A 24,721-nucleotide genomic window follows, 5' to 3' on the forward strand; every position below is an offset into this window, starting at 1 on the left:
ATCATCGACTGCTGCTTCCCCACCCTATCCTCCCTACCTCCTCGCCGCTACCTGTTGCCTGGTGATACCTTCACATTCTCTGCCTCTATCGAAACCATGAACCTAACGCCCCAAATGCATCCTATTCTTCAGGCACTCCCGAAAACAGTCCAACGCGCATGCGGTGACTCTGTACGTTTATCATGTGTGAGAAGTGACGTTTCCAGCCAAAGGGGAACAAACAGACTGAGGGGAACAAAACTTACGACGGGCAGTTTTGGAATTACGACTCCCAGAACAGCGAGAAAGTTGATTGTAAAATAGGCCAAATCGTAGTGCGTATAGTGCGTACTCAGGAGGAAGAGCACAATGGGGACGCTCAGGAGAAACTTCTTGGCGGGCGTGTACTGGGCTCCATCATCAATTTGCTCCCACATGTTCAGGTTGTCGTACGCTCCGCCGTTGAACTCGAATGGCACGCCGCGGACGTAGTGGAACATGATGTAGGAGCCAAACATGTACGTGATGTTGGTCAACGTCCATGATGTCTCCTGTGAAACGCCGGGGAGACTGTCGTAGAAGACCTTGAGGCCAAAAATCAAGACAAAATGAATTGTCCATGCACCTGGCAGAGAGAGAGATATATTAGCACGGGTCTTCCTCTATTTTGAGTCCTTCCTTGATCGTCTTCCCCTCTCAGAGCTTGTTACACTCTCCGCTGTTCCCCCCAGCCTTCCTGAAAGAGTTGATTTCGGCAAACCAGATATCACAAAAGCACAAAGGCAAAAGGCTGTACCTTTAGCATTGACCCAGTTGGCGTTCAGGTTCGGCAGGGCAGACTGGTCGCTCAGCTGCTCAATGGGCTCTGGTGGCTCATGGTAGACCTGGAGGATACTACTAGACCTCCTTCTTCGGCCGGCCTTGTCTGCCATGTTTCCGTGCGTGGATCCACGACGCGGAGGATTGGCGCCCGCGTCGTAAGAGACGGTGCGTGGTATGAGGATTGGGGAAGACAGCTTGGCGGTGTTGGCGGTCGGCGAAGGGTGCGACACACAGGATCGAGAAGCCGGACCGGGAGCTCGGAGGAAACGGGCACGAAGCACGATCGGTCGGCCGGGAGTTAGGTTGGGGAGAAATGCGGTCGGTCGAGCGAGGTCACACGCGGAGGATTGACACAGCCAATGCCAGTGCCAGATGTATCGCCAGTGGGATGATGTCACAACCAATCGCCGAGCTGGACAACAGACAGCACAGGAAGAAGTTGCGTGGTTTGTCCAGAAGCCGAGTGCCTGAGTGAGGCTGCGGCGGAGAGCTTGTGGGGGCGTTTGAAGAATCGATGTTCCGTGAAAGCCGAAGAGAGGTGCGTGAGGCAAAGAAGGGGTCTGAAGAGGAGACAAATAGTGGACGCGGCTCCCCCTGACAGGACAGACGGGCACTGATCTGGCTACCCTTTTTCGCGACGTATTCTGCTTTTTATTACAACGTGTATTCTGTAGTAGGTAGTGTACTGCTCTTCGAGACTCGGAGTGAGAGCACACAGGATTCAGGTACCAGAGGGAGAGGCTGAGCGGGTGTTGATATGGAGATGCAGCGAGCGGAAGTTGGCTGAGTTCGGCGTCCGATGGCCGGGATAGCCACGACAGCCAGGGACAATGGGGAAAATGCGCAAATGCTGGTGAGAGGTGGTGGTTCAAGGTGGCAATCTGGCCAGAATCAGACCCCCCCAGGCGATGGCCTGTCAGGTACCTCCACTGCGCAGATTGGCCCGAGATTGCGGAGGAGAAGACGTGCAGCACTAACATTTAAATGCCGGCCATTGCAAATTACTGCCTGTGGCCGCTGCGACATGTGCTGATGGGCCGACCTCGTATCTATTAGGGACTTCCATGCCCTGTACCCTGGGGCGTAGTGAAATTTGATAGTGATGCAGCCGACTGTCAGGCGGCCCAACATCTGTTGCCGTTAGGCTGCTATCAGAGATGTGTGGCTTTCTCTCCCGCCTGTTTGCTGCTTGCTCCATTTCTAAAGTTGACCCACAAAACATCAACATCATCTCTTTCATCATCAGGCCTCGTCAACGATATCTACGTTTTTACTCTTTACTCTTTGGGCTTTGGTCCCGGTCATGGTGAAGACTGACTGTCTCCATCTAATACTGTGAAGCTATACCATCTTGGGTCTTCCCCCCAAAGCTACAGACAGCTTACTATCTAGGTTCGAGAACATCACCAGCTGGCTTGGCAGTGACAGGGATTTGGCCTGCCGCTTTTTTCTCGATTAATTTTTTGACATCGCATCGCGGAACGCAGACCGCAGACGCGTCATCCCCTGCCTGCCGAGGCGACATTACCATCATCATTCCCTTTCGTCCTCTCATTCACCGCGGCTATTTTAAGAACCTTCAACATGGATACAGCGCAAGATACTGTGGTGGACGACCACCCAGTTGCCAGGAAAAGATCTCTTTCAGAGGTGGAACCTTCCAGTCCAGCAGGCGAGGAGGAGTTGGACTCAACCAGGAAACGCACAAGGACTGTCGAGCCTGATGAGAAGGATGAGGGGGAGATCACAGATTCCAAGTCTGGCTCGTCGCCGGCACCGGAGAGCTTCATGCCAGTCCAGCCCTTCGCCAAAGCTCATAATGGCTGGAATGCTGGTGTCAATGGCGGGTTGAGGATATCCTTTCCCTCGCTCAGGAAGCCACCCCAAACAAACGCTGAGGGTGGTCAAGTCCCAGAGGCCCCAGAAGCGGAGTCCGGGCAGCCGTCCGAAGAAAAACCCCAGGTCCAAGGTCAGCCAGATACTGCCGTCGAGCTTGAGGCAAGGCCGTCTATTGAGGGTCTGATTACACCAGATGGATATCCGAGTCAGCCTAAAAACTCTCGACGACGATCCTGGGATGCCAGGTTCAAGCATTGGTGTATTGAACTGATGAGGCTGAACAAGGACCACGAGGGAGTGCAAGACCCAGAGGTTCTGCGAGAGGCCTGGTCGAACTGGCTGCAAAATCGAAAAAAGCAAGACCCGCTGGCGCAGACGGCGGCACTACGGGCAGCTCAAAGTTTTAAATTCACTCCAGAGGCCCTCACAGAGATGGCATCGGCAGCTCTTGCTCCGGAGAACGAACCAGCATCGCCTGCAGAGCAGCAGAGTGACCGCAGCACAGACAAACCGACCAGCGATACCGGCAAATCCGAAAACAGCAACAAGCCACTGACAACTTGGGAGGCTGGAGGCATGATCCAACCCATTCGGCCAAACCAGTCCGCACTTCCCCTGGACGCCAAAGACGACCAAGCATGGGAACACATCTTCACCGTATGGTGCCAGGACTTGGCTGAAATCAACTCCAAGAAGATCAAGACCAAGGAACCGCGAGACTTCAACAGGATCTTGACGGCTTACAATCAATGGATTGGTACGATTGATGGGCTGCCGAAAATCAGAGCCACGGCAGCCAGGCGTAATGCGAGCAATTACCTGGCGAAGAACAAGGGCAGGGTTGCCTCTCTGCTTTCTGGTCGGCCGTTAGACGATGAGCAAGAGACAGAAGAAGAGGAGCCCAAGGAGAAGGAGGCCCGGGAGGAACCAGTCCCAGAAACAGTGGTTGCGGAGGAAACCTTGCCTCTCGCAGCACCAGTCAACGACGGGAACGAGGAGGCCAAATTCATTCCGCTCACAGAAGGGGAAATGGCGTACCGGGACCGGTACTTTCCCGGCCTTGCTCCGGACGCTGTCTTTTGCGTCATGTGCGCTTCTTCGGAGCATAACTCGGCCGAGTGCCCCGAGATGGCCTGCAAGTTTTGCCACAAAGACCACCCTTGCTGGACTTGCCCTGCTCGACAACGCTGCTCCAAGTGCAAGCAACTTGGGCATTCTGTGGCCGAGTGCAAAGAGCGACTGATACTAGCCCAGGACGAAATGGACTGCGCCCTCTGTGGCTCGCGCAACCACATTGAGTATAGCTGCGTCAACTTGACGAGAAGCTTCCGACCCAACCCCTCCAACACCCCCAAAGTCCAGTCCTTACCCGTCTTTTGTTACCGATGTGGTGCTGAGGGGCACTATGGTGGCGACTGCGGGCTCAGCGCGCTGGAGAAAAAGGGCAGCAGCTTCAACCCATTCACCAAGGCGAACGCAAGCCAGTACGTGGATCCAAACTCTTCAGAGACGGCCCTTGCCTACCGCGGCGGTCACCGGTCTGCAGCAGATTACAGATCAGGTGGTAGACCGGATCTTGGCAAAAGCATTGTCCCTCGCCAGCACATTCAGTTCGAGTCAGACGACGACGATGATGATGAGTTCATACAACCCATTGTTCAAAAGCCGGCGCGGTCTGGGCACATTACCTTCTCTGGATACGGTGGGAATGGCAGTCAAAACCAGGAGAAACCCAGCGCGAGATACCCTTCCAGCCTCCCTCCAAAGCCTCCGGCGGTGTCGGTGCAACCACTACCGCGTGGGCCCCCTCCTCCGCTACCTCCAGGGAACAATTCTTTTGGGAGAAAACACGGCGGTGGAGGAAGTCGGAGCGGGGGCAGAAGTGGAGGTGGGGGTAGGGGCCGAGATCGCTATTAACAGCGAGAAATAGAAGTGATAGATGAGATAAAGCCTCTACCAGTTGCAAAGTCCTGCAGGAAGAGAAAGAATACCACGACATGATGCTACCAATGATCCACATGCCATGACCAGTCCACTCAACTGCTCCTCTCTATGTGGTGGCAGTTTGAAGCACACCGCTTGCGAATCACAGACGACGCAGCAGGGGGGAGAAGTTTCGAAACATTTCTGATAGGCCGGCAGTTGGGCACCGGGAGGAAGTGGGGGGCGCGTCCTGGTCGCGACTCAAAAGACTTTCTCGGCAATTTGAAAGTGAGGCCTCGGAAGGCGGTGGTTTTTGATATGTCCACGACTGTGAGCATGAGCATGAGCAGGAGCAGGAGCATGAGCATGAGCATGAGCATGGGACGGGTGCTCCTTTTGAGTGAAATATTCGATATCGGCATGTAAGGAAACCCAATGTGGGCCATGGAGGCCTAAGGCAAAGGCGACATTGTTCTGGAAGACGGGCGGGGCGCTTAATGGCTTTATGTGATCGGCCGCGGAACCAGCATCGCGCCAGTTTCGTGCACTAATCGCGCGTGTTTCGCGCGACGTGGCCTGCCAAGAGCTGTCTCAACGTTCTCGACACCATCGATTGGACAGAAAGTCACCGTCGACGGGGACCCTGTCTTGCCCTCCCGCCCTGTCTTTTATCGATAGCGACTTCCCCCCCTGGTCTTCCCCGCAACTCCAAGTGCCGTTTCAATATCTCCCAGTGGTCGAGAAGAGGCGGCCTTGAGACAGCCTGCAGACGGCCGCAGTTGTCGCATGCAGGTCTCGTAGCCTCCAGGCCACTCAGGAGACCCGGCGCGCTCCGCACACGTCGGTCGCGGTCGCAGCACCGTTCTCATGTCCCTGGCCCTACCTTAAATCCACGCTGGTCCAGCTGCATGTCCAGTCCAGAGCTGCAGAGGGACATGGGACAATGAGTCACTCACCACCACTCGTTCTCCCAGGTCGGCCATCTGGGGCGACGACGAACTATGACCCCTAGCGAAATCGCGCACGAGAGAGGAACCGCGAAGGGGGAAAGCTGGGAGGTTGTTGAGTCGGTAGGGGAGGAGGAGGAGGAGGAGAAGGGGAAGGGGGGGCTTGTATAACTTGGTCCACGGGCTTTCTCTCGCGCGTCCGGTGATGAAGAATTTTTCTGTTCCCATTTCCCCATCACACCTCTTCTTTTTAGATCAAGCAGATATCTATTTCCCGGTTCTCAGCGAGAAATACAACCCGTTTTCTTTCTCTCTCGTCTCTTACAGAAATCTCAGGTTCTCAGGTTCTCACCTCCACAGCGTTTGCCATACACCTATCTCACGTAGACATCTCGCCTACACATCTCATCTACACACCTCACTTGAAACCACCACGTTTTACTTGGCGCAGGGCTCCTGGCAGTTCCCAAACATTCCAGTGTTGGTTGTGTTTCTTGACGACATGCTAGAGCTATGGCGTCAAGTACACAATTATTCTACCGCCTTTGGCAGGAGGAGACGGTGCGCGAGAGATTCTTCGAGCTCTTGTCCAAACAGGACCTCTGTGCCGTGAGAGTGGCCAATTCGGCCTGCTGCAATCTCGTCACCAGGCGGCTGTTTGTCCGCATCAACTTGACCTTCACATCAAACACCTTCACCAATCCTCACCGCATTCAGGCCTTGTTAAGGATTGGCCACCACATCGAGCACCTCAGCTTCACCTTTCCCCATTCCAATGCCACCTTTCTACCCCCTCTCATTCACCCACAGACAGGCCAGGAGATCCTGTTTCTGTACAACCCCCACACGTCCATGGCTTCGGCGCTCACAAGGCCAAAGTATGGCAATTCGGAGCTCGGCGACATCCTCACGCAGCAGTACCCGCCTCTTTTCCATGCGGCCAGCAATGTTCCCTCCTTCATCAACGCCATGAAGCACATGACCAACATGCGCCACCTCACCATCAGAACTCCCGGCCAGGAGCCCAGTGAGCGTTACCGGAGGGACATTGTTGATTACGCCCTCATCAGCCTCCGCATCTCGGTCGAGCGCGCGCCTCTCACCAAGCTCACCAAGCTTTCGCTCTCTGGTGTTCACCCTTCCTCCTTCAACTACCTCCGTCACAAGCCGGGCTTCGGCGCTCTCCCCTCGGCGGCCCTCCGATGGCGTCAAATCAAGAAGCTGTACATTTCTGTCGAGAGCTGGGACTTCTATGGCCCTGCCCCCGGTCTCGACCACCTCAAGATTATTGACGACTACATCCGGGAGTTTGCCCCTCAGCTGGAAAAGTTTTCATTCACTTGGCTTGGGAGGAAGGGACCCTGCCCCATTGCCCTCTCTGGCGACCCCCTTTTCGCCGCCCCAAGACACTCCAAGAAGTTGTTCAACGAGGTCACTTCCCCCATGTCTCCTCTTCCGCCCAAACCACTTAGACACCCGCTCGTGATGCCCAAGTTGAGGTGCATGGCGGTCAAAAACGCGACGATGAATGCGCAGCAGGTGAAGGGACTCGTCGCCGACCATCGGGGCACTGTCAGGGAATTTGACTTTGACAATGTGGCACTCATCAGAGGCAGTTGGGACGATGCGCTAGGCCCATTGGTGGACAAAGAAGAGGGCGGCAGTCCCGACAGCTGGTCAAGAAAATCATTCGCTTCCGCAGCCTCAAACACAAGACCCGGGACATCCAGGACAAATACCTCGCCAGGGTCTGCGGTGGCAAACTCGTCGGAGGACGAAGCTGTCCCACCGTCGTCGGCTGCGGCCGAGGCAAGCAGGGAGTTGTTCGAGGTCGACCTTGAGGGAATGGTCTTTGGCGGCGTCAACGACGTCGACAACTTCGAGGCCGGGGTGGAGGAGTGGGCTAGGGGTGTTACTGCTGCCGCTGCTTCTGCATCTGCCAGCAACGACCGCTTGGATGACTATGATGACGTCGCCTCTGACATTGAGGCCGCCAAGCAGGCGAGCGAAGGGTTCAGCACGACGCTTAGGAAGAGGAGGTTGAGAAAGAAGAGGAGGCACCATGACCACGATGAAGAAGACGAGCGCAAGAGCCAGAAGAGCACCGAAAAAGAAAAGGAAAAGAGCACTCGCCACTTTCCCGGCCTCGGCAAGAGCAGCAGCAAGCTTACACTCAAACACTCGCGCAGCCGCAGCGACGAGACGGCTTCCACCACCCCCAAAGAAACCAAAGACCGTGAACGCTCTGAATCCCGTCCTCGTCTCCAACGTCGCCGCCGTCACCATCGCCACCACTCCTCGGATGATGTTCTCCCAGCTCTCCCTACAATGCCGTCCATGCCGGAGGTGGTTGGCTCTGACGACGAGTCCTACTTCAACTCGCAGCACCCTTACTATACCTCCCCTGGTCCATCCACGCCACCCCCCCTCACCCGGTCTAACTCTCTGTCTTCCTCCCATTCTGTCTCCCCGGCCCCTTCCCCATCCCCTACCGGAAACAACAGGGGCAGCTCCAGAATCGAGATCTCAGTCCCTCTCCTCAACCCGGACCCCTTTCCCGTCCTCCTGCAGCCAACAGTTTACGACCCCTCGGCCAAGACCGGGCCGTTCGTGTGCTCCGTCGTCGGAGAGGAAGACCATGGGCTTTATGAAGACGACGGTCTGAGCCCAGCACAGAGACTGATCGAGGCGGACATGCTTGCCGAAGCGCAAGAGCGTGAGGCTAGGTCGTCTGCGCTCAAAAGAGCGAAGGAGGCAGTCATGACGAAGCTCTCGAGAGAGTTTTCGAGAAAGGCCAACGCGAACAGTGAAAAGAACAAGGGGTCGGCGGCGGTGCAGCAGGTCGCTGGGATGATGAGCCTTGCCGATTTACCTCTGCACCCTTTGCATACCAGAGGCAATGCTAGCAGCCACAATGTGGGCGGAGGCAATAACAGTATCGGATGCAGGATCCGGGAAGGGCTGTTTGGAAAGAGCATGGCGAATGTGGCCGAGTGCAGGTCGGATCAGCAGAGGGTGACCATGGAGAGTAACGGCAGCGTGTTGGTGCCGCTTATTTTTGCCAGGTCTTGAGGTGGTTTAATGGGGTTTCTTGTCACTCTTTATCAACACCTTTTTTTCTCTGTCTTCTCTCATGTTAACGAATGAACGGATGGGATGACAAGACAACGGTGTTATGTATTTATGATTCAAGGACGGAAAAAAGGACTGGCTGGCATACTTTGGCAAGGTACAGGTGCAACGGACCGGTCAAACAAAGATACCTTGGGAATGGCATCATCGCTGGTGTTGGGGATGGCGGGACATGGAAGGGTGTGTGATTGGGCGGTGGGTGGCAGGTGTTTTATGACATTTATGACCATTTTTACGTTACTATTCTGAACATTGTTATTTATCATCATCGACTTGACGATCATTACCACGATATGATATATCTCAAGTCTCTGTACCTTACTTATCTTTTGGTATCACCGAACTATGCGCACCTTGATTTCTAGAAATCCCTCAGTACCTACCTTACCTAGGACAGAGACAGCAGACGGTGTGACAGGGTCCGAAACAGAAACTCTGTGACCCTGACTGACTGCTTTGGCTGCCAAGTGCTGGTGTTTCGAGGGCGTCCAAGAAAAAGGCATCAGCATTGATAACAATCCCATGCCGTCCAACCAAGAAAGCGATCGATCGAAAATGGGCACGCTCGGCTCACTCAGCAGACAAGACTTCTTGAGATCAGCGATCACCAAGCGATGAAGCGATGAGGTGCAGCGACCAACAGGCATGGGACATGAAGTGCCTGCAACGGCTTGGCAGCACTGTTCTAGGCCCGACCGAAGGGCCGGGACGAATCAGACCAGAGCTTGCAAATATCCGTGTCCGCCTTCAGGGTGGTTGCTAGCCCCGACGGGCATAGCGTGGACGTGTTCGCTCAGCTTCCCTGTCCCAAAAATCCTTGGAACCTGGAGATTTGCTCCATCTGAACCCGCGAATCCGCCGCCGCAATCAATTGAGAGCCTCGACAGGTTCTCGCCCTGGGGCTAGAAGCTCAGAGCTCAGACGTCGTTTACGGTTTTGCTTTTTGATTGATTTCGTCCTTCTATCATCTGTCTGTCAGTGCTGTCAGTCTGTCCGTCTCTCGTCCGCCTTGTGCCTGTCCTGTTCGTCTTCTTTGTCAGCCACGTGTTGTCCCCAGCAATCAGATCATCCGAACCTCCTGACCTGACAGGCCCTCCCGATCTATCTCGGCTTGCTTTGACTATCTGAAAACCGAACCGACGCACATAACCCACAGACGACACCTGTCGGCCACCATCCTGTCCACATCTTTATGACTCGGTCGAGCCGGTATTGAGTCCAATCGCCGTTCACCTACGAGCAACCGAAGCCCTGGATATCGCCTTCCCTCCCCCGAACTGTCACGATACGGTCCCGTCGACACGCCCATCAAGCTCTGAGCCTCCCTACAGCAAGCAGCATGCATTGGCCCCGACAGACCCGTCCAGACTGTCTTTTATAGTCTGCCGAAGTCTGCCGAAGATGAGAGTCGCGATCCGGGAGCAGCTCGCAGCCCTTGTGATATTTGCCGTCCTCGTTGCGCTCGCCATTGTCTCGATTCCAACATGGATATTTGTCAACAATTTTGTCATTGGCGTTGAGTCGGGTGGTCTGCTTCTGACTGCCTCGCTCAAGGCTGCAAGGATATCATCCGAAATCGATCTGATTCAGACAACATGTCTTACCATCTCGACGCGCTTGATGCTGCAACAAGCATTCAAGAACTATTATCAAGGGAAAACCGAACCTGGAAGCGAAGATCCCTGGGTGGAAGCCGTCGCCGATCTCAAAAGCGCTCTCGGCAGCTCAGGCTTCTCGGGACTTGTGCAAGGCCGCTTATACTCGAGGAATTCAACCGGCAATGCCAATGGGCTATTGAGTATCACCGGAAATGGAAACGGTGGCCCCATTTATCTTCCCTACCTGGGAAGTAACGGCTTGCCGGTTGTGCTTGGAGACGATACTTATGGCAACGGCTTCCCGCCCATGCTCTATCCAAACATCAGCTACCGAAACAACGGCCGGCAACACCAGTTCGTCAACACGACATCCTTCTCCGCCGAGGTCTTCCCCGGCGTGTCTCTCGGCAACGGAAGTGATGGAAATGGCATCCTGCTTGGCCCTCTAGTTGTCAACTCCAGCTTTGCCCTGGTTTCCATCACCGTTCCCGTTCGCCAGAACGACCAGCCCCGTTATATATTGGGATACATGACACTCGTTGCCACTGCGAATACCTTGATAGATGTTCAGAGGTCTCGGGAAGGGCTGGGTCGCACGGGAGTGGTCCTTTTCATGGGCTCTACGAACCCTTGGAATCACTTTGAGAGGCGGGTAGCGGCATCGAATGAAACATGGCAACCGCCGCCGGACGAGTTCTCCAAAGAAGATATACACTTCCTCCTCCCACCCCATCCGCCAGAGGATCAGGATGATCGTCATGACCAACACAGTTATGAGTCGGGAAACTTTGGCACTCCTTTCCCCGTAACTTCTTATCCCATGGTTCACGACGTCTTCCGCAAGCAAAACCTTGAGCATCCCAACTATGCAATCAGCGACCTGACTACTACCAACGAACAAGGGCACTCGGTGGCGGTGGGTGCTGCCCGACCGCAAACATCACTGGTGTCATGGGCTGTGGTGGTGGAACAAGATGCAAATGAGGCTTTTGAACCCATTCACACCCTCAGGAGCATCCTCTTGGCCTGTGTGTTTGGCACCTTGGGACTTGTGCTGCTCCTGATCTTCCCTTGCGCCCATCTCAGTGTTATGCCTATTTTGAGGCTCAAGTCTGCCACAGAGAAGTCGATCGCCCCGCCAGGTTACGAGGATGAAGACAGCGACTCATATGACGAAGAAAACCCCAGCTCGGGGGGCACAACTTCCGGGCGGCTATCCGAAAAAACGATCGTGGGCAAGATTCGCCGTCACATCCGCAGACGCAGACGAGCCAAGGCTCGGCAGGGCATTTCGAATGAACCCACTCGTCGACAGTTCAAGATACCAGCACGTGTGGAGGACCGCAAGCACTTTGTGACGGACGAGCTGACGGAGCTTACGCAAACATTCAACGAAATGACGGATGAACTTCTGAAGCAATACACCTCGCTGGACGAGAAAGTGGCCGAACGGACCAGGGAGCTCGAGATCAGCAAGAAGGCTGCCGAGGCTGCAAACGAGAGCAAGACCCTGTTTATCGCCAACATCTCGCACGAGCTCAAGACACCGTTGAATGGAATTATGGGCATGTGTGCAGTTTGCATGGAGGAAGACGACATCGTTCGCATCAAGCAATCACTCAAAACGCTCTACAAATCGGGAGATTTGCTGCTCCATCTGCTTGAGGACTTGCTCAGTTTCTCCAAGAACCAAATTGGGCAACAAGTCAGCCTTGAAGAGCGGGATTTCCGGTTGGGTGAGGTTCGATCACAGATGCTTGCCATTTTTGACAAGCAAGTCCGGGAGAACAAGGTCAGCTTTGCTGTTAACTTTGTCGGCACCGAATACATCGACGGAAACCCAAGTCCAGAACGGACAAGCATCGACAAACGGCTTCCTGCTCTGGGCCCCCCTGGTGTCGGCAGGTTGAAGGATATGTGTCTCTGGGGAGATCAGCATCGTATCTTGCAAGTCATCATTAACCTGGTGAGCAACAGCTTGAAGTTCACGCCAGCAGGAGGCAAGGTTGAGCTCAGGATCAGGTGTCTTGGTGAGATCGAGCAGCCAAGTGATGAGAGTAGGACATCGTCCTTCTCCAAAAATGGGTCCAACCGCCCGGGACGAACGCGTCATCGCATGGGTTCCGGGTCAACACATTCGGCCAGTTCCAAGGGCGGGCAGTCTCCAGCGTCACCACCACCAAAAACAGATGGCACGGCGCTCTCCATCAACCCCGTTGATCGAAAGGTTTCCACCCACATTCAAATCAGAGAGCGCTCACCAACACCTCCACCGCCGAATGCAAGAACGTACATGTTCGAATTCGAAGTGGAAGACACAGGCCCTGGTATCCCCGAGCACATGCAGCAAAAGATCTTTGAGCCTTTCGTACAGGGCGACTTGGGCCTGAGTAAGAAGTATGGCGGCACCGGTCTGGGACTGAGCATCTGCTCGCAGCTGGCGACCATCATGGGCGGTAGTATCTCGCTGAAGAGTACTGTTGGTGTTGGTACGACGTTCACCATGCAGATACCACTCAAGTACATTAGAGATCGGTAAGTCAACAAGCCTTTTTATTCATGGTGATGACGTGGTCATGGCTAATTGTTTCTCGTAGCGCTTCCAGTACAGCATCCAGTAGTATTGGGTCTCGTCCACAGAGCGTGTCTTCAGCAGACGGGCGCGCGGCTGCTGAGGCTGACCGGCGGAATTCGCTATCTAGAGCCTCCAACGACGTCCAGCCTCCGCCATCTACCGTGCTCGATAAGCAACCCCGCCTAGTAGGCCTGAGACAGCCATTTTTTGCGACAAATCTCACAGCCCGCCCTACTGCGGAGGATCAGTTGGCCGTGATTGATCGCGCCATGGAAAACAAGCCACCTGAGCAAGGGAAGCTCCGCGTCCTCGTGGCCGATGACAACTCGACCAACATTGAAGTTGTCAGTCGAATGCTCAAGCTGGAGGATATCTACGATGTGACCATTGCCAAGGACGGGCAAGAAGCATATGATCTTGTCAAAGCCAACATGGAGAACAACCAGCGCTTCGATGTCATTTTCATGGACATTCAAATGCCAAATCTCGATGGTCTCCAGTCCACTCGATTGATCCGAAAGATGGGTTACTCTGCTCCCATTGTTGCTCTGACCGCATTCTCCGAGGAGTCCAATGTCAAGGAGTGCATGGAATCGGGAATGGATGAGTTCCTGAGCAAGCCTATCCGACGGCCGGCATTGAAACAAGTGCTCAAGAAGTTTGCCACCATTGAGGAAGAGCCCGAGACATCAAGCTTGACGACAAAGAAAACCTCGCCAAACCAGACCCCGGCACAGACGCCAGGCCAAGAGAGCTCCGATCCCCTTGCTCTCACCAATGGAGACGCCGCTGCACCTAAGGCTAAGGGAACTGCCCATGGCCCTCGTATAAATGGTTCGGCCTGAACTGGATCTTGATCTCCCGCCTTTCGATACACTTTCTGTCATATCTCTTATAATCTGGCGGTTGCTTCTTGGACGAAGATATAATCAGCATACTATTTCGGTGCAAGGCATTTTCGGATTTCGGTCTTTTTTCTTCTTCGTTCTTCCGAGCAAGGCGTAGGGCGTTTGCTGTTTTTTTTCTCTTCTAGCACGATTCCAACGCCCAATCTGCTTTTTGGGCGGGTTTCTAGAATGCTCGGTGGGTTTGCCGTCTCTGCTGCTATGCTGGACGGGACGGGCTTGCCCGCCAGGATCTGCTATATCTATCTTCTTTGCTCTTTATTCTTTTCTTAAACCTTTCTCATTGAAGTGTAGGATTGGCCAAGAGCTTCTTGGGATGGGGTAGCTCGTGTATATGGGCCATATTTTTTTTTGGGTATCTAGTGTTGGACCGGCAAGGCAAGGGGAATAAAAAGGGTCAGTCGGGTTTTCTTTGTGCCAACGACCAACATAAAAACTGGTCAGGAGCAAAAACGAGAGAAGATGCAGAGGTACATAGTAATTTTTCTTGTCAATTTGTTGATGGGATGGGTGGCCGCGGTAGGCAGAGGTTGCTTATGAGGTTGGAAGGGTGTGGTTAGTTTGCAAATATAGGAGCTGTTCTTGTCTTGAGAGTCATAACTTTATGTCTGAAATTTGTGAATACATGTTTTGGTATGTCAGGGCCTAAGGGGGTCTCATTTCAAAAAGGGGAGGGATTCAGGGGTAGGTCCATATTCACCTCTACTATGACGCCAAATTGAGCAGCGGCCATTTAAAATTATTATCGTAATCATACAAAAAAACACTTGCACTATCAGGACCCTAGGAGAAGGCACACTAATTTGCTGCCCAAACAACGCGACTGCTGAACCGTGCTCTCAGTCTCAAAACCAACGGCAAAGGCATTCGTTCAATGTGCTCAATCCGATCAAACTCCGTCAGACCAACCCGAACCAAACCAAAAGTTATCAACTCAAAATTCAGAATGAGTACATCCTCTCATGGTATAACCTCTTCCTCCCCGTCTTCCCAAGACAAACTCAGACCTCCCCCCCTAAGCATGGCCGTTCTGTTGTCCAGTCATGTAAGCACTGAATGATCTCTGTTGCTATTGTCAGTCACGCAGTCCTTTGTCAGGAGAAGAGGTCTGATTGAAAAAAGAAAACATACCGCGTTTCTGGTCTGGATAAACACCGTCCCTGGGCCGGTGAACTTGCAGACGAGACCTTCACCAGACGCAAAGCCCGAAATGATGCCTCCCGAGGTGACCCGCTCCATGATGTACTTGACGTTCCAGGCGACCAAGTGGCCGTTGTCCACAATGTATTTCTCGCCTTCGGCCAGCTGTTTTCATGACATTAGCATTCCGGAATGTTTATTATCAAGACTGGGCGGGAGAAAAAAACAAAACTCACGTCTTTCCGGATAATGGCACCAAAGCTCGTCAGCCACAACAGGCCCGTCCCACTAATCTTGTACACCCAGAGCCCCTCCCCGCTAAACATGGCCTTCCCCAGCCCCTGCCTCTTGTAGTCCTTGATCACATGCTGCGTGCTGGCGAGATACCCATCGTGGCTCACCGACCACGACTCGTTCCCGGTCAGCCTCAAGCTCGTGATGTCGCCCAGCATTGGCGGCGCGAGCAGCAGCTCTCCGGGACCGGTGTAGTGTGACTGGCTCATCTCGCCGCCCGCCACCAGCTTCTTCATGCTGAACTTGTAGGAGCCTTTGAGCTGGATAGACGGGGACATGGCAATCATGGCTCCGGGTCTCGCCTCAAAGGGGCAGCCAATGGCAAGCTGGATTGTGAGGACGGTATTGCAGTCGCGGTGGCTGATGCGGTAGGAACCACCGTTGAAGGTGCCCACGTCGTCTACTACTGTGGAGGTAGCACCGACGAACTGGCCAGCGGCTGGGGCGCCGAGCAGGGTGCTGGCTACTGAGGAGGGATCCATGGTTACGGGTTGCTGTTGCTGTTGCTGTTGCTGCTTCTCGGCTGGATAAGAGGCATCCTTGTCTTCTGTGGGATATGAAGGAGGCGGCGCGAACTGTTGTGGCTGCTGCTGCTGCTGGGATGTCTGTGATTGACTGCGTGCGTGTGTGGGCAGCGCAGCGTGTTGCGCCGGCGAGGGGGCTTGGGGTGGTGGTGAGAATTGTGGCTGCTGGGGAGGAGGAGGGTACTGCTGGGGTGAAGAGGCAGCAGGGGGTGGTGTGGCAGCAGCTTGAGGAGGAGGAGGGTAATTTCTACCCTGAGAGCTGCTTGGGGGAGCTGGGTAGGAGAACTTGGTCTGAGTCGGGGGAGCTGACATCGGTGGAGGCGGGTAGCTCTTCTGTGCTGGATAGGTCAAAAGCTATTAGCATATGGAATTCTCTCTACTGAGGATGTAAACAGTCCATCGTACCTCCAGCACCGGCCGATCCGGGAGGGGCTATTCTGGTCAGCGCATCCAGTTGCCAGAGTTGAGTTAAGCAATAAAACTCACGAGGATAATAGCCGGACATGCTGTAGAACTCACGGATACACTGAGGGTATGATGATGCGCTTTCTCTTCTTCTATTCCAACACTGTTAGCATTGCGCAGCAAATCATGCACCCTTCATATCATGGATCCAGACCTACACCCCGCACTTACAAGTTTCCCCGCGTTGATATCACAAGGAACTCACTTTGGTGACAGGTCCTGGGTATCACTGTTTTTATTTGAAGAAGATGAAGAAGAAGAATGTAGCCTCACGAACAGACAAAAAAGAGGAACAGGAACGGGGAAGAGGTCAACCCGAGGCAGCTTTTGAAGGGCCGCGCAACGAACGACCCGCAGCCGCCTCCCCCATGCTTTTGCAACTTGTCGAGGCTGCCCACCACAGCGGCATTCGAGGGGGGAAAATGGCTGACGATCCAATCAGACAGCTTCACCTACCGTGGGCAGGCGCGGGGAGCTCATGGATGAGGGCGCTTAGATGGATGAGTGCGAGCAGACTGAGCTGTTGATTGGCCGGCCAAGCATAGGGGTCGTACCAGTGCATTCTTCATCAGCATCCAGCCATCTGGGCGTCGATTCGGAATTGATTGCATGGTGCATCTTTAGGGTATCTTCCATGTCGTTGGCGGTCTCGGGGTTTTTATAGATCCTGTCATTCTACACGACAATGGAGCCCTTGAGAGTTGTCACTTCATCCAAAGTCAATGCATGGGTATAAGTGAGGTGTCACAGGCCTTGGCAATCGCAGCTGACAGCGGCTGGCACCCCAAGGCACCCTTCCAGAAAAAGGTCCAGACCATTCCCCCAACGGCCCGGTGAAATCTCCGCTTACAGATAATTGTCCAATTAGAACGCACCAGATCCGAACATGATTGCATCACTGCGCATGTGCCAAAGCGGGAGAAGCTTCGTCGGGAGCCCGGAGCTATCCTGACGAGGGAAAAAAAACATCCAACGTCCGGAACTCACTCAGCACACATCCCGATCCCGATCCACATCGAACCACTCCGCCGACCGTCCCCCGGTGACCCGCTCGGTGATCAACAAATCAACAACAACAACAACGACAGTTCGAGCCTTGAAAAGGAACGCCCAGCTGTTGACCCTTCCTCAGTCAGCCGAGAGGGAGCCCGTGACGACGCTCTTCGCCGCGCCTTAGCTCGGCGTTAACGGAGAGACAACAACCCCGCCAGCGCAAGGAACCTTCGGTGACGACTTTGTTAAAAGAGGTGAAAGGGCGAGGTGGACTGTAGACAGCATTCTTCAAACCGACACAATTTCGATTACTCACGCCGTCATGTTACGAACAGCCTTCGGGACGCTCGAGGCCCTTGTGGAGCGGAGCGCCTTGTCCATTACCAGAAATACCACAGGGAGACAGTTTTGGACGAAACGGATATCGGCCAATACAACCAACGGACTACCATGGCATTGGAGGGCGAGGTTGTCACAGCTTAGACAGGCTTCACCAACCAAGCCCGCCTCGAACAAGAGCCCCTCGAAAGCCATCCCGCGCCAACAACTCAAAAACTCTTTTTTCACATCACGGCGGAATTTTCACTCTTCCAAAGCGAGGCGGGGGGATTCTGAGTCGGCCAAGAATGGGACTAAGACCACTGGGTCGCTGAGCCTGCGCGCTAGGTTGAAGAAGCTATCGAGAGAGTACGGTTGGACGGCCATGGGTATCTACGTGGCTTTGTCTGTCTTGGACTTTCCCTTCTGCTTTCTGTTGGTGCGGACTGTGGGCACGGAGAGGATAGGTAGGAGCTACCCCAGTGTAGTATATACTGCTGGGACAATCAAAGCTGACTGGTGGCCTTGGCGTTGAACAGCTCATGTCGAAGAAGTAGTGGTGTCGAATGCAAAAAAGGTGATTCCGGAGCGAGTTCAGAATCGATGGAACGAGTATCGCAAGTCTTTGAAGGAAGCAAAGCAAGAGCTCACTGGCAAGGCTGATGCCGAAGTGGTGGGCCATGGCGTAGCCGAAGCGGAGGAAGCAAACAAGGGAGAGGGAGCCAGTAAGTTCATGCGGTGCTTTTATGCCATGTCACGACACGTAACCTAACATTTCGTCTAGGCTTGGCAACCCAGCTCGCGCTGGCTTATGCTATTCACAAAAGCTTCATCTTCTTCCGCATTCCCTTGACAGCAGCTATCACTCCCAAGATCGTAAAGACCCTTCGGGGTTGGGGCTGGCAAATCGGCAAGCGCCCGGTCAGGCCACACAGAAAGGCATCTGACTAGGACCTCGAGTAGGCTCTGTGGTCTCTGGACCAAGCGGTTGCTAGTGCCTGCGACAACTGTATGGCGACATATAGCGTTTGAGTATGGTATATCTAAGCCGCATTTTGTGTAGAGAAATCTCTCCCTCATAGAATATGTAACATCACCTCTGTTCCACTTATCGTCTCCTTTTGTTTGACCCGGGATATCGTGGATGTCTCGATCATAATATATGGGGAGGGGGGGGGCGGGCGTCAAAGTTTAGCGCAGATCCCCCCTGAGTCCTGTCCAACATGGAACTGCGGCACAATTCCGCAAAACACGGACTTTTAGCTTTCTCTCTCGTTCGAAACGCAAAGCAATTCCGGGTCGCCGAGGCAAGCGATGTTAGTGCGCGCGGGCTGCCTCCTGTTAGTTCTCCGAGTCGACGTCGGAGCATGTCGTCAGAGCCGCAGCAAGCAACTAGTCCTGTCAAATGGGTAACGATGTGGGATGAAATGTCTGGAGGCGGTGACAACTTCGCATGGCATGGTCATGGGAACCCTGTGCATTAGTGCAGAGGTCAGAATAAGGTTTACGCTACTGGGCAACGTTCGTACAGGGACCAATCACCTCTGCTTCTCTGGACGGACTTTCATGGTTTCCTGGTTTTAAATCACGCCTCGCGCTGTCATTTGCTCTCGTGGCGGTTAACGGGAAACCCCTCCCGCATCGTCTGGAGACCGGGTGGTCCCTACGGGAGAGGTACGAGGTAGCAGAGCGAGGCATAGCCATGGCCCAGTGACAGGGACTTACTCACCAGGGATGGACCGTACCGAGGCTCTGGCATTGGAAGAGTGGTTGACGGCATCATCATCATTACAAATCGAGGGACACTTTAACCTTTGCCCTGTGGTGAGAAATCTAACGCCTACAGGAGGCAGCCCGTCTCCATGATCAAGCCCCCTCCCTGGAGCTTTCACAGTCAGGTGAATCAGCCAGGATACCCTACCCTAGGTCTGCGCTGGGTTCGAGAATAAGGTCCGATGGTTGCGGGATCTTGCCTTGATATCTGCTTTCCAGGTCCCCGAGAAGTCCCCGACTACCCCCTTTCTCATCGTGCTCCACGATTCATCGCTTGGGCCCTCAGCTACGTATCGCTCGCCCCCCATCCCACCACCCCTCCGAAAATACATATCTTGGCAGACGTTTGAAGTCTTGCGATCTTGACGTCGTCGTAGTTTGGCTTCTTTACGCTGTGAGTTTGGCAGATAGCATACTTTCTACAATCCTGAAACTTGGAGTGAATGCAAAAATATCACCATGAACTGGCCAGATATGGGAGACCAAGACTGGAACGATAACTATCTAGTCATCAGCATCCCGTCTCGAGCAATCTGACGTGCCAAAATGGGATGAACGGCTGCCCATCCACGTGTGCTTCACTCGGATGAATGTTCCTTGCCAGGTGCTGGCTGGTGTGCTGAGTAGCTTGCCCAACGGCGTTTCTCAGACACCTATTAACACTTTACCTTGCCTTGGACGGAATCGGAAGCTGGCCGGTAGCTCGTGGCATTGGCCGAGGTTGCCTTACCTCCAAATCCCCGCCGCTGTCAGTTTACGAGACGCTCTATTTCTTGCTTTTCGGCCCTGCGGTACAAATACGTCCTCTCCTCTAGCTCATGAGTAGCGTTCTGCATGTCCTTCGGACACGGAAAACGGGATGCATACCCACATGGTGGTGGCTGAGCAAAGCTGGTGTGCTTTGATCCACCCACGACTTGTACCTCACACGCTCCAACATGGATCTCGCTTGTGTTGCCATCCGATACAAGAAGGGAGGGTTCTCTTGCCAATCAATAGGAGGGAGGAGTCCAGCTCAACGATCACACTCCCTTGTTGGCAGCCATATGAATGACAAACGCCGAGGCACCACTCATCTCAAACAGATTCTGCCCACTTCTTTTGCTCACCCATACAAACCACTTCCTACCCGTCTTGCACCCCCAAAACCCACTAATCATGCTGTCCACACAGGAACACCAGATCCCACTGCCCACTTTATGCCCTTGTTGCCTCGCTGCCATATCACCACCGGATCTGACCACCAACCTCCCTTCCCTTCATACAATGACCACCGATCAACAGTCAACTACAACCAACTCAATACCGTCACAGTCGCCCGCAATGGTCCCCTCCTCCCTCACGACACCACAAGAACAGTCCGCTTTGGCAGCCCTGCATGGGCTCACACCTGAACAAGAGCTGATCCTGCGCGAGAAAGTAACGCCTTCCTCGGTCATGTTCGCCTTGGAACTCGCTCGGGAAAGCGAGGAGGGGGCCATCGAACCAACGGTCGCGAAGCTCCTCACAGACGCCTTCAACAAAATCTGGAACAAAGTCGTGACCAGGCCTAATCTCTACCTCATGTCAGAACAAGAATTCGCCGTGTTCAATTATTTTCAGTCATTCTGGCCGGACAAGGAGATTGCGAGAAAGGCAGTAGCCAGGTTTTGGGACAACCCTTGGGCCTTTGCGACTCCCGCAGGCCAGCGCCGGTCATGACGGGACTGGTCATGGTCTCCACTTTTGCCGTGCCGCGAAAAACCACGTTCGGATCGAGGTCGGGGTCGGGGTCGGGGTCGGTCCTTGGGGGATCCACAAACCGGAATTGTGGAGCTCAACCGACGTCTTACAGAAACGAAGGCAACGGCCTGAGTCAGGGCTGGCCTGATGGAACAAAAAGTCAGCTTTTCCAAATAATTTTCAAAACACGCGGTCCCTGGAGATTCACCGATAGCCTCTCACCCTCCAACTCACAAATCCAAGATGCGGTCGTTTGCCGGAACTACCCCTCCGCCAAGCCTTTTCCCCTTTTGATCGACTGCCTGCACCACGGAGCGGGGGAGGACAACAGCCGATAACAAGCCAACGCCGGCTGCCACAGTTTCTGATGGCTGAATTGTGCCTTGATGTTTAATATACCCCTTATTATTTATTGTGCATGCCATCTCGGGTGCGGAGCGCGGGGAATGGAAGGACAGCAAGTGGCGATGTGTTCTGAGGTTGCGCTTGGTTTATCAGGAGTTTGGGGAATGGACGAGGGAGTGTTGTACTTGGGGTAGATAGCACCGCATCTGTATTCACCTCTCTCTCTGCCTGGTTTACTGTTCTTTTCCCTTTTGTATACTTTTTATATTTGTGTTTGAAAGGTTTGCTGTCTGCTTGTAACAATACATTGATCTCAACTGACAAACCAAGGCCAACAACATTCCCCAACTGCGAAACTTGATGGGTGCTGTCATGGCGGGCCCTGAGGGTTGCTACGATGAAGATCTAAAAGACGGTTCCCCTCAACGCCCTCTTCTTGTTCAAGACACCATCACTCCCGCCAACAACGGCCAACTACGGCGCCGGCGGCGTATTATGCTCTGGCTAACGGCCTTTTTGGCGGGGCTAACGCTTATTTCCGCACTTCACCAGACGCCTTGTTTGGAAGAGCATGGACCAGCAACGGCAGCATCGATTGCTAAGCATCATCTCGACGATTTCTGGCAATCCCTCAGATCTCGAGCAGCACAGAATGACGAATCCCCGCCAGCCCCTGCCCCCACGCGGGCTGTTCTCAAAACCTTTGAAGTCGCACAGCCAGTGCGGATGCCAGATGGCCCAGTTGAGAGCGACGGCTCGACCCGGCATGGGAATGAGTACAGCCCCAAGCTGTGCACGGTTTTGCTCATGAGAAGGGACTTTGCGTGGAGCTATGGTGATCCGTTCATTGGTATAGATGTCCCTTTACCACTATGCCCCATTTGCACCATGAAATTCTGTCGTTTTCTGAGCTGTCGATTCTGATACAAGAGTCATAACCAGGGGATTATACACCTCCCGACTGTCCTTTCAACAGAGTGGTGCTCAACTTTAGCTCCGTTTCTGTTGGCAGACAGTTTGACCGGCTTGCGGTGATGTACTTTGGGGATACCGAGGTTTGTAAGTGTATCCGCCTTCACATCATGCCTCGAGGAAGTTGATAATTAATAGTAAATTTCTCAGGGAGAACTTCCACAGCCCAGCCCACCGCGCCTCCCGGAATAAGCTGGATCTACCTCAAGGACATGACGCACTACATGTACTTCTGGAAACGCCCTCAAAAAGTCATCTTTGACCTGGGAAACCTGATCAGTAAGACCCCGTGCCAGCCGATCTCGTCCGTTTCGGTGTTGACGTGAACCAAAAGACGAGAAATACACCGGCATCTTCAACACCACCATGACAGCCATCTTCTACAACGACCTAAACCCCCACCCCGCCAACCAAGCCCAGCAAGCCCCTCCCTCAGACCTGATCCTCCCCATCTCGGCCCGGTTGTCCTCGACCAATTCGCCAAGCGTGTTCACCCTCCCCTCCCAACGCGCCGTCACTACCTTTTCCGCTGGCTCCCTTCCTCGTGACATCCGCCGCGCGGTCGTCTCCCTCTCCACCACGGGACAGGCAAGCGAAGAATTCTTCTGGTCCAACGTCCTCGAGTCAGACACGGCAACATTCGAAGGTGACCCCCTCCCGGGGCTGTCCCCCTTTAGAGAGGTGCAGCTCTACATTGACAACCAACTCGCCGGGGTGTCGTGGCCTTTTCCCGTCATCTTCACCGGGGGTGTAGTACCGAGTTTGCACCGACCCATCGTTGGGATCCAGGCGTTTGATATCAAGGAGCAGGAGATTGACATCAGCCCCTGGTTAGCTCTGCTCTGTGATGGAGAGGAACACACGTTCGAGATCAAGATTGCCGGCGTGGGCAGGGATAGGAAGTTGACGGAAAAGGTAGGGGACAACTGGGTGGTGACTGGCAAGGTGTTTATCTGGTTGGATTACGACAGGAAGGATGAGCACGCTTGTGCAAAGGGGGATGGGTGCATCACCACTGGGCTGAAGCAGCCGGTGGTTACAGCGCCGGAGCCCGAGATTGTGGCGCATAGTGAGGCCAAGCTGGATCGGCAGCAGCTTGGTAATGAGACGTTGGATTACTCGATTGTGGTCAAGAGAAAGATCGAGATTAGGGGGCAGGTGTCGGCTTTTCTGGGCCGGGAGAAGATGCAGGAAGTGAAATGGGTGCAGGAGCTGGCGTATTCAAATCAGGGGTTGATTTCTCAGCATGGATTGCAGGCGATAAATGATTTGACGATCGAGGGGAGAGATCAGGCTAGGTTTGTTTCCAACGATCTGGAGAAAGGCAACCAGCGGGGAGGGTATGAGGTGCTGTATCAGTACCCGCTGTCCGTGAACTCAAGCTATGCGGTATCAGAACAGGGGAACTTGAGTATTTGGGCGCACGCCATTCAGGGAAGGCAGGTAGAGGTGGACGGATGGGGAGGAGGGGTGGTGTTCCCGACCGGACTGGAAGCCTTTGACACGGGATACAGCAGGTCCAAGCTGTACACGATCAAAGAGGGCATAGCAGAGTATCGCCAGACAGGCGATCAGATGAGCAGTACAGGATGGGGCGAGTCGAGCCAAGAGTTTGAGTTTACGGGTGACGGAGAAGAATTGTACTGGAGGAGCGTGGGGGCTGTGAACGGGACTGTTATCTATGACCGGAAGAGAATGGAAGGGGACGTGATTGTGGGAGGTCCCAGAATAGTGTCTCAAGTGGCACTGAACGGTGACGGCGTCTCTACTCAGGCTTCTGGATATGATTCTGGAGACGCGGTAGCAAAATGGCCAAGGTTGTTTCCGAAGGAAAATGGGGCTTGAGCCTGGGTTTGGTCTATTGATTGGTATGAGACAGTAGCACAGCCACTGTTTACTTTCTCCTCTTGATGATGTACCCACATGTCGATATGGTAACGTGTTGAGTGATCCGGAGTTACGGATAATGGGAGGTGAGTGATAATGGAACCACGGATGGCACTCTTTTCTCGTAGGTAAACTGGGAAAAGAGGCCGCCAAGATATTTGGACCATGAGCGTCACAACACCACCGGGTGCCAAGCCTCGGTGTGGAATGCTCACCACAACCGGGCACGGAGCTCTCCACGAGCCCCGAGATACGGGTGCGCGGAATAGAGTCCATTGTTCTCCGGAGCCGCTGCTTTGGAAACGGGGTTCCACACAATATGAGGAGGAGCAGCACGTGGCACTCATGCATCGCCGTTGCTGGGTCAGAGAGAACTAAAAGGCTGAAGGCTGTCATCAGGGGTGGTGGACTGCAACCCTCGCCACAAAATAATCGACATACAAGTAGGTTAACTCGTACCATATTATGAACTATGCCCTGAAGATAATTACCAGGTCCTCAAGATATTCAATAGGCCTTTCAAGATATTTGATAGGCCTATGACAATAATTAATAGGCCTATGAAGAT

General features: G+C 53.9%; 8 protein-coding genes across 8 annotated transcripts; 6 read left to right on the top strand and 2 right to left on the bottom strand.

Moving 5' to 3' along the window:
- Window positions 1–121: 121 nt before the first annotated feature.
- ORM1 (sphingolipid homeostasis protein orm1) lies at window positions 122–1,787 on the bottom strand (the record flags this gene model as incomplete). Its single annotated transcript, XM_062875740.1, has 3 exons — window positions 776–1,787; window positions 246–604; window positions 122–169 (listed from the first exon to the last, which is right to left on the bottom strand). The coding sequence occupies exons 1-3, from the start codon at window positions 1,779–1,781 to the stop codon at window positions 122–124; spliced, it is 1,413 nt and encodes a 470-aa protein (XP_062734254.1). The 5' UTR covers window positions 1,782–1,787.
- Window positions 1,788–2,385: 598 nt separating this feature from the next.
- QC761_200200 (uncharacterized protein) lies at window positions 2,386–4,557 on the top strand (the record flags this gene model as incomplete). Its single annotated transcript, XM_062875741.1, has 1 exon — window positions 2,386–4,557. One exon carries the CDS (start codon window positions 2,386–2,388, stop codon window positions 4,555–4,557), a length of 2,172 nt encoding a protein of 723 aa, XP_062734255.1.
- Window positions 4,558–6,023: 1,466 nt separating this feature from the next.
- Window positions 6,024–8,582, top strand: QC761_200210 (uncharacterized protein; the record flags this gene model as incomplete). The annotated part of the gene is made up of 1 exon (XM_062875742.1): window positions 6,024–8,582. The coding sequence occupies one exon, from the start codon at window positions 6,024–6,026 to the stop codon at window positions 8,580–8,582; it is 2,559 nt and encodes an 852-aa protein (XP_062734256.1).
- Window positions 8,583–9,144: 562 nt separating this feature from the next.
- SLN1 (Histidine kinase osmosensor) lies at window positions 9,145–14,295 on the top strand. Its single transcript, XM_062875743.1, has 2 exons — window positions 9,145–12,775; window positions 12,847–14,295. The coding sequence occupies exons 1-2, from the start codon at window positions 10,044–10,046 to the stop codon at window positions 13,658–13,660; spliced, it is 3,546 nt and encodes a 1,181-aa protein (XP_062734257.1). The 5' UTR covers window positions 9,145–10,043; the 3' UTR covers window positions 13,661–14,295.
- A 126-nt stretch (window positions 14,296–14,421) lies between these two features.
- QC761_200230 (uncharacterized protein) lies at window positions 14,422–16,439 on the bottom strand. The gene is made up of 4 exons (XM_062875744.1): window positions 16,165–16,439; window positions 15,097–16,016; window positions 14,852–15,025; window positions 14,422–14,783 (listed from the first exon to the last, which is right to left on the bottom strand). Exons 1-4 carry the CDS (start codon window positions 16,181–16,183, stop codon window positions 14,736–14,738), a joined length of 1,161 nt encoding a protein of 386 aa, XP_062734258.1. The 5' UTR covers window positions 16,184–16,439; the 3' UTR covers window positions 14,422–14,735.
- Window positions 16,440–16,811: 372 nt separating this feature from the next.
- NAT2 (DUF1279 superfamily) lies at window positions 16,812–18,405 on the top strand (the record flags this gene model as incomplete). The annotated part of the gene is given in 5 exon segments (XM_062875745.1): window positions 16,812–16,922; window positions 16,933–16,950; window positions 17,012–17,921; window positions 17,994–18,179; window positions 18,239–18,405. 3 exon segments carry the CDS (start codon window positions 17,459–17,461, stop codon window positions 18,403–18,405), a joined length of 816 nt encoding a protein of 271 aa, XP_062734259.1. The 5' UTR covers window positions 16,812–16,922; window positions 16,933–16,950; window positions 17,012–17,458.
- Window positions 18,406–20,385: 1,980 nt separating this feature from the next.
- On the top strand, window positions 20,386–20,928 carry QC761_200245 (uncharacterized protein; the record flags this gene model as incomplete). Its single annotated transcript, XM_062875746.1, has 1 exon — window positions 20,386–20,928. The coding sequence occupies one exon, from the start codon at window positions 20,386–20,388 to the stop codon at window positions 20,926–20,928; it is 543 nt and encodes a 180-aa protein (XP_062734260.1).
- Window positions 20,929–22,328: 1,400 nt separating this feature from the next.
- Window positions 22,329–24,315, top strand: QC761_200250 (uncharacterized protein; the record flags this gene model as incomplete). The annotated part of the gene is made up of 3 exons (XM_062875747.1): window positions 22,329–22,353; window positions 22,432–22,545; window positions 22,601–24,315. 3 exons carry the CDS (start codon window positions 22,329–22,331, stop codon window positions 24,109–24,111), a joined length of 1,650 nt encoding a protein of 549 aa, XP_062734261.1. The 3' UTR covers window positions 24,112–24,315.
- Between the last annotated feature and the right edge of the window lie 406 nt (window positions 24,316–24,721).

Source organism: Podospora bellae-mahoneyi, chromosome 2 (assembly GCF_035222275.1).
Source record: "Podospora bellae-mahoneyi strain CBS 112042 chromosome 2, whole genome shotgun sequence".
Taxonomy (NCBI): Eukaryota; Fungi; Ascomycota; class Sordariomycetes; order Sordariales; family Podosporaceae; genus Podospora; species Podospora bellae-mahoneyi.

What these genes read in the sequence shown, in the direction of transcription:
- SLN1 (XM_062875743.1), top strand. Translation starts at nt 10,044, where the DNA reads ATGAGAGTCGCGATCCGGGAGCAGCTCGCAGCCCTTGTGATATTTGCC. An exon ending in CTCAAGTACATTAGAGATCG is followed by an intron (nt 12,776 to 12,846) that starts GTAAGTCAACAA and finishes TAGCGCTTCCAG; the next exon opens with TACAGCATCCAGTAGTATTG.
- QC761_200230 (XM_062875744.1), bottom strand. An exon ending in GTGCCATTATCCGGAAAGAC is followed by an intron (nt 15,026 to 15,096) that starts GTGAGTTTTGTT and finishes TCATGAAAACAG; the next exon opens with CTGGCCGAAGGCGAGAAATA. An exon ending in TTATCCAGACCAGAAACGCG is followed by an intron (nt 14,784 to 14,851) that starts GTATGTTTTCTT and finishes CAATAGCAACAG; the next exon opens with AGATCATTCAGTGCTTACAT.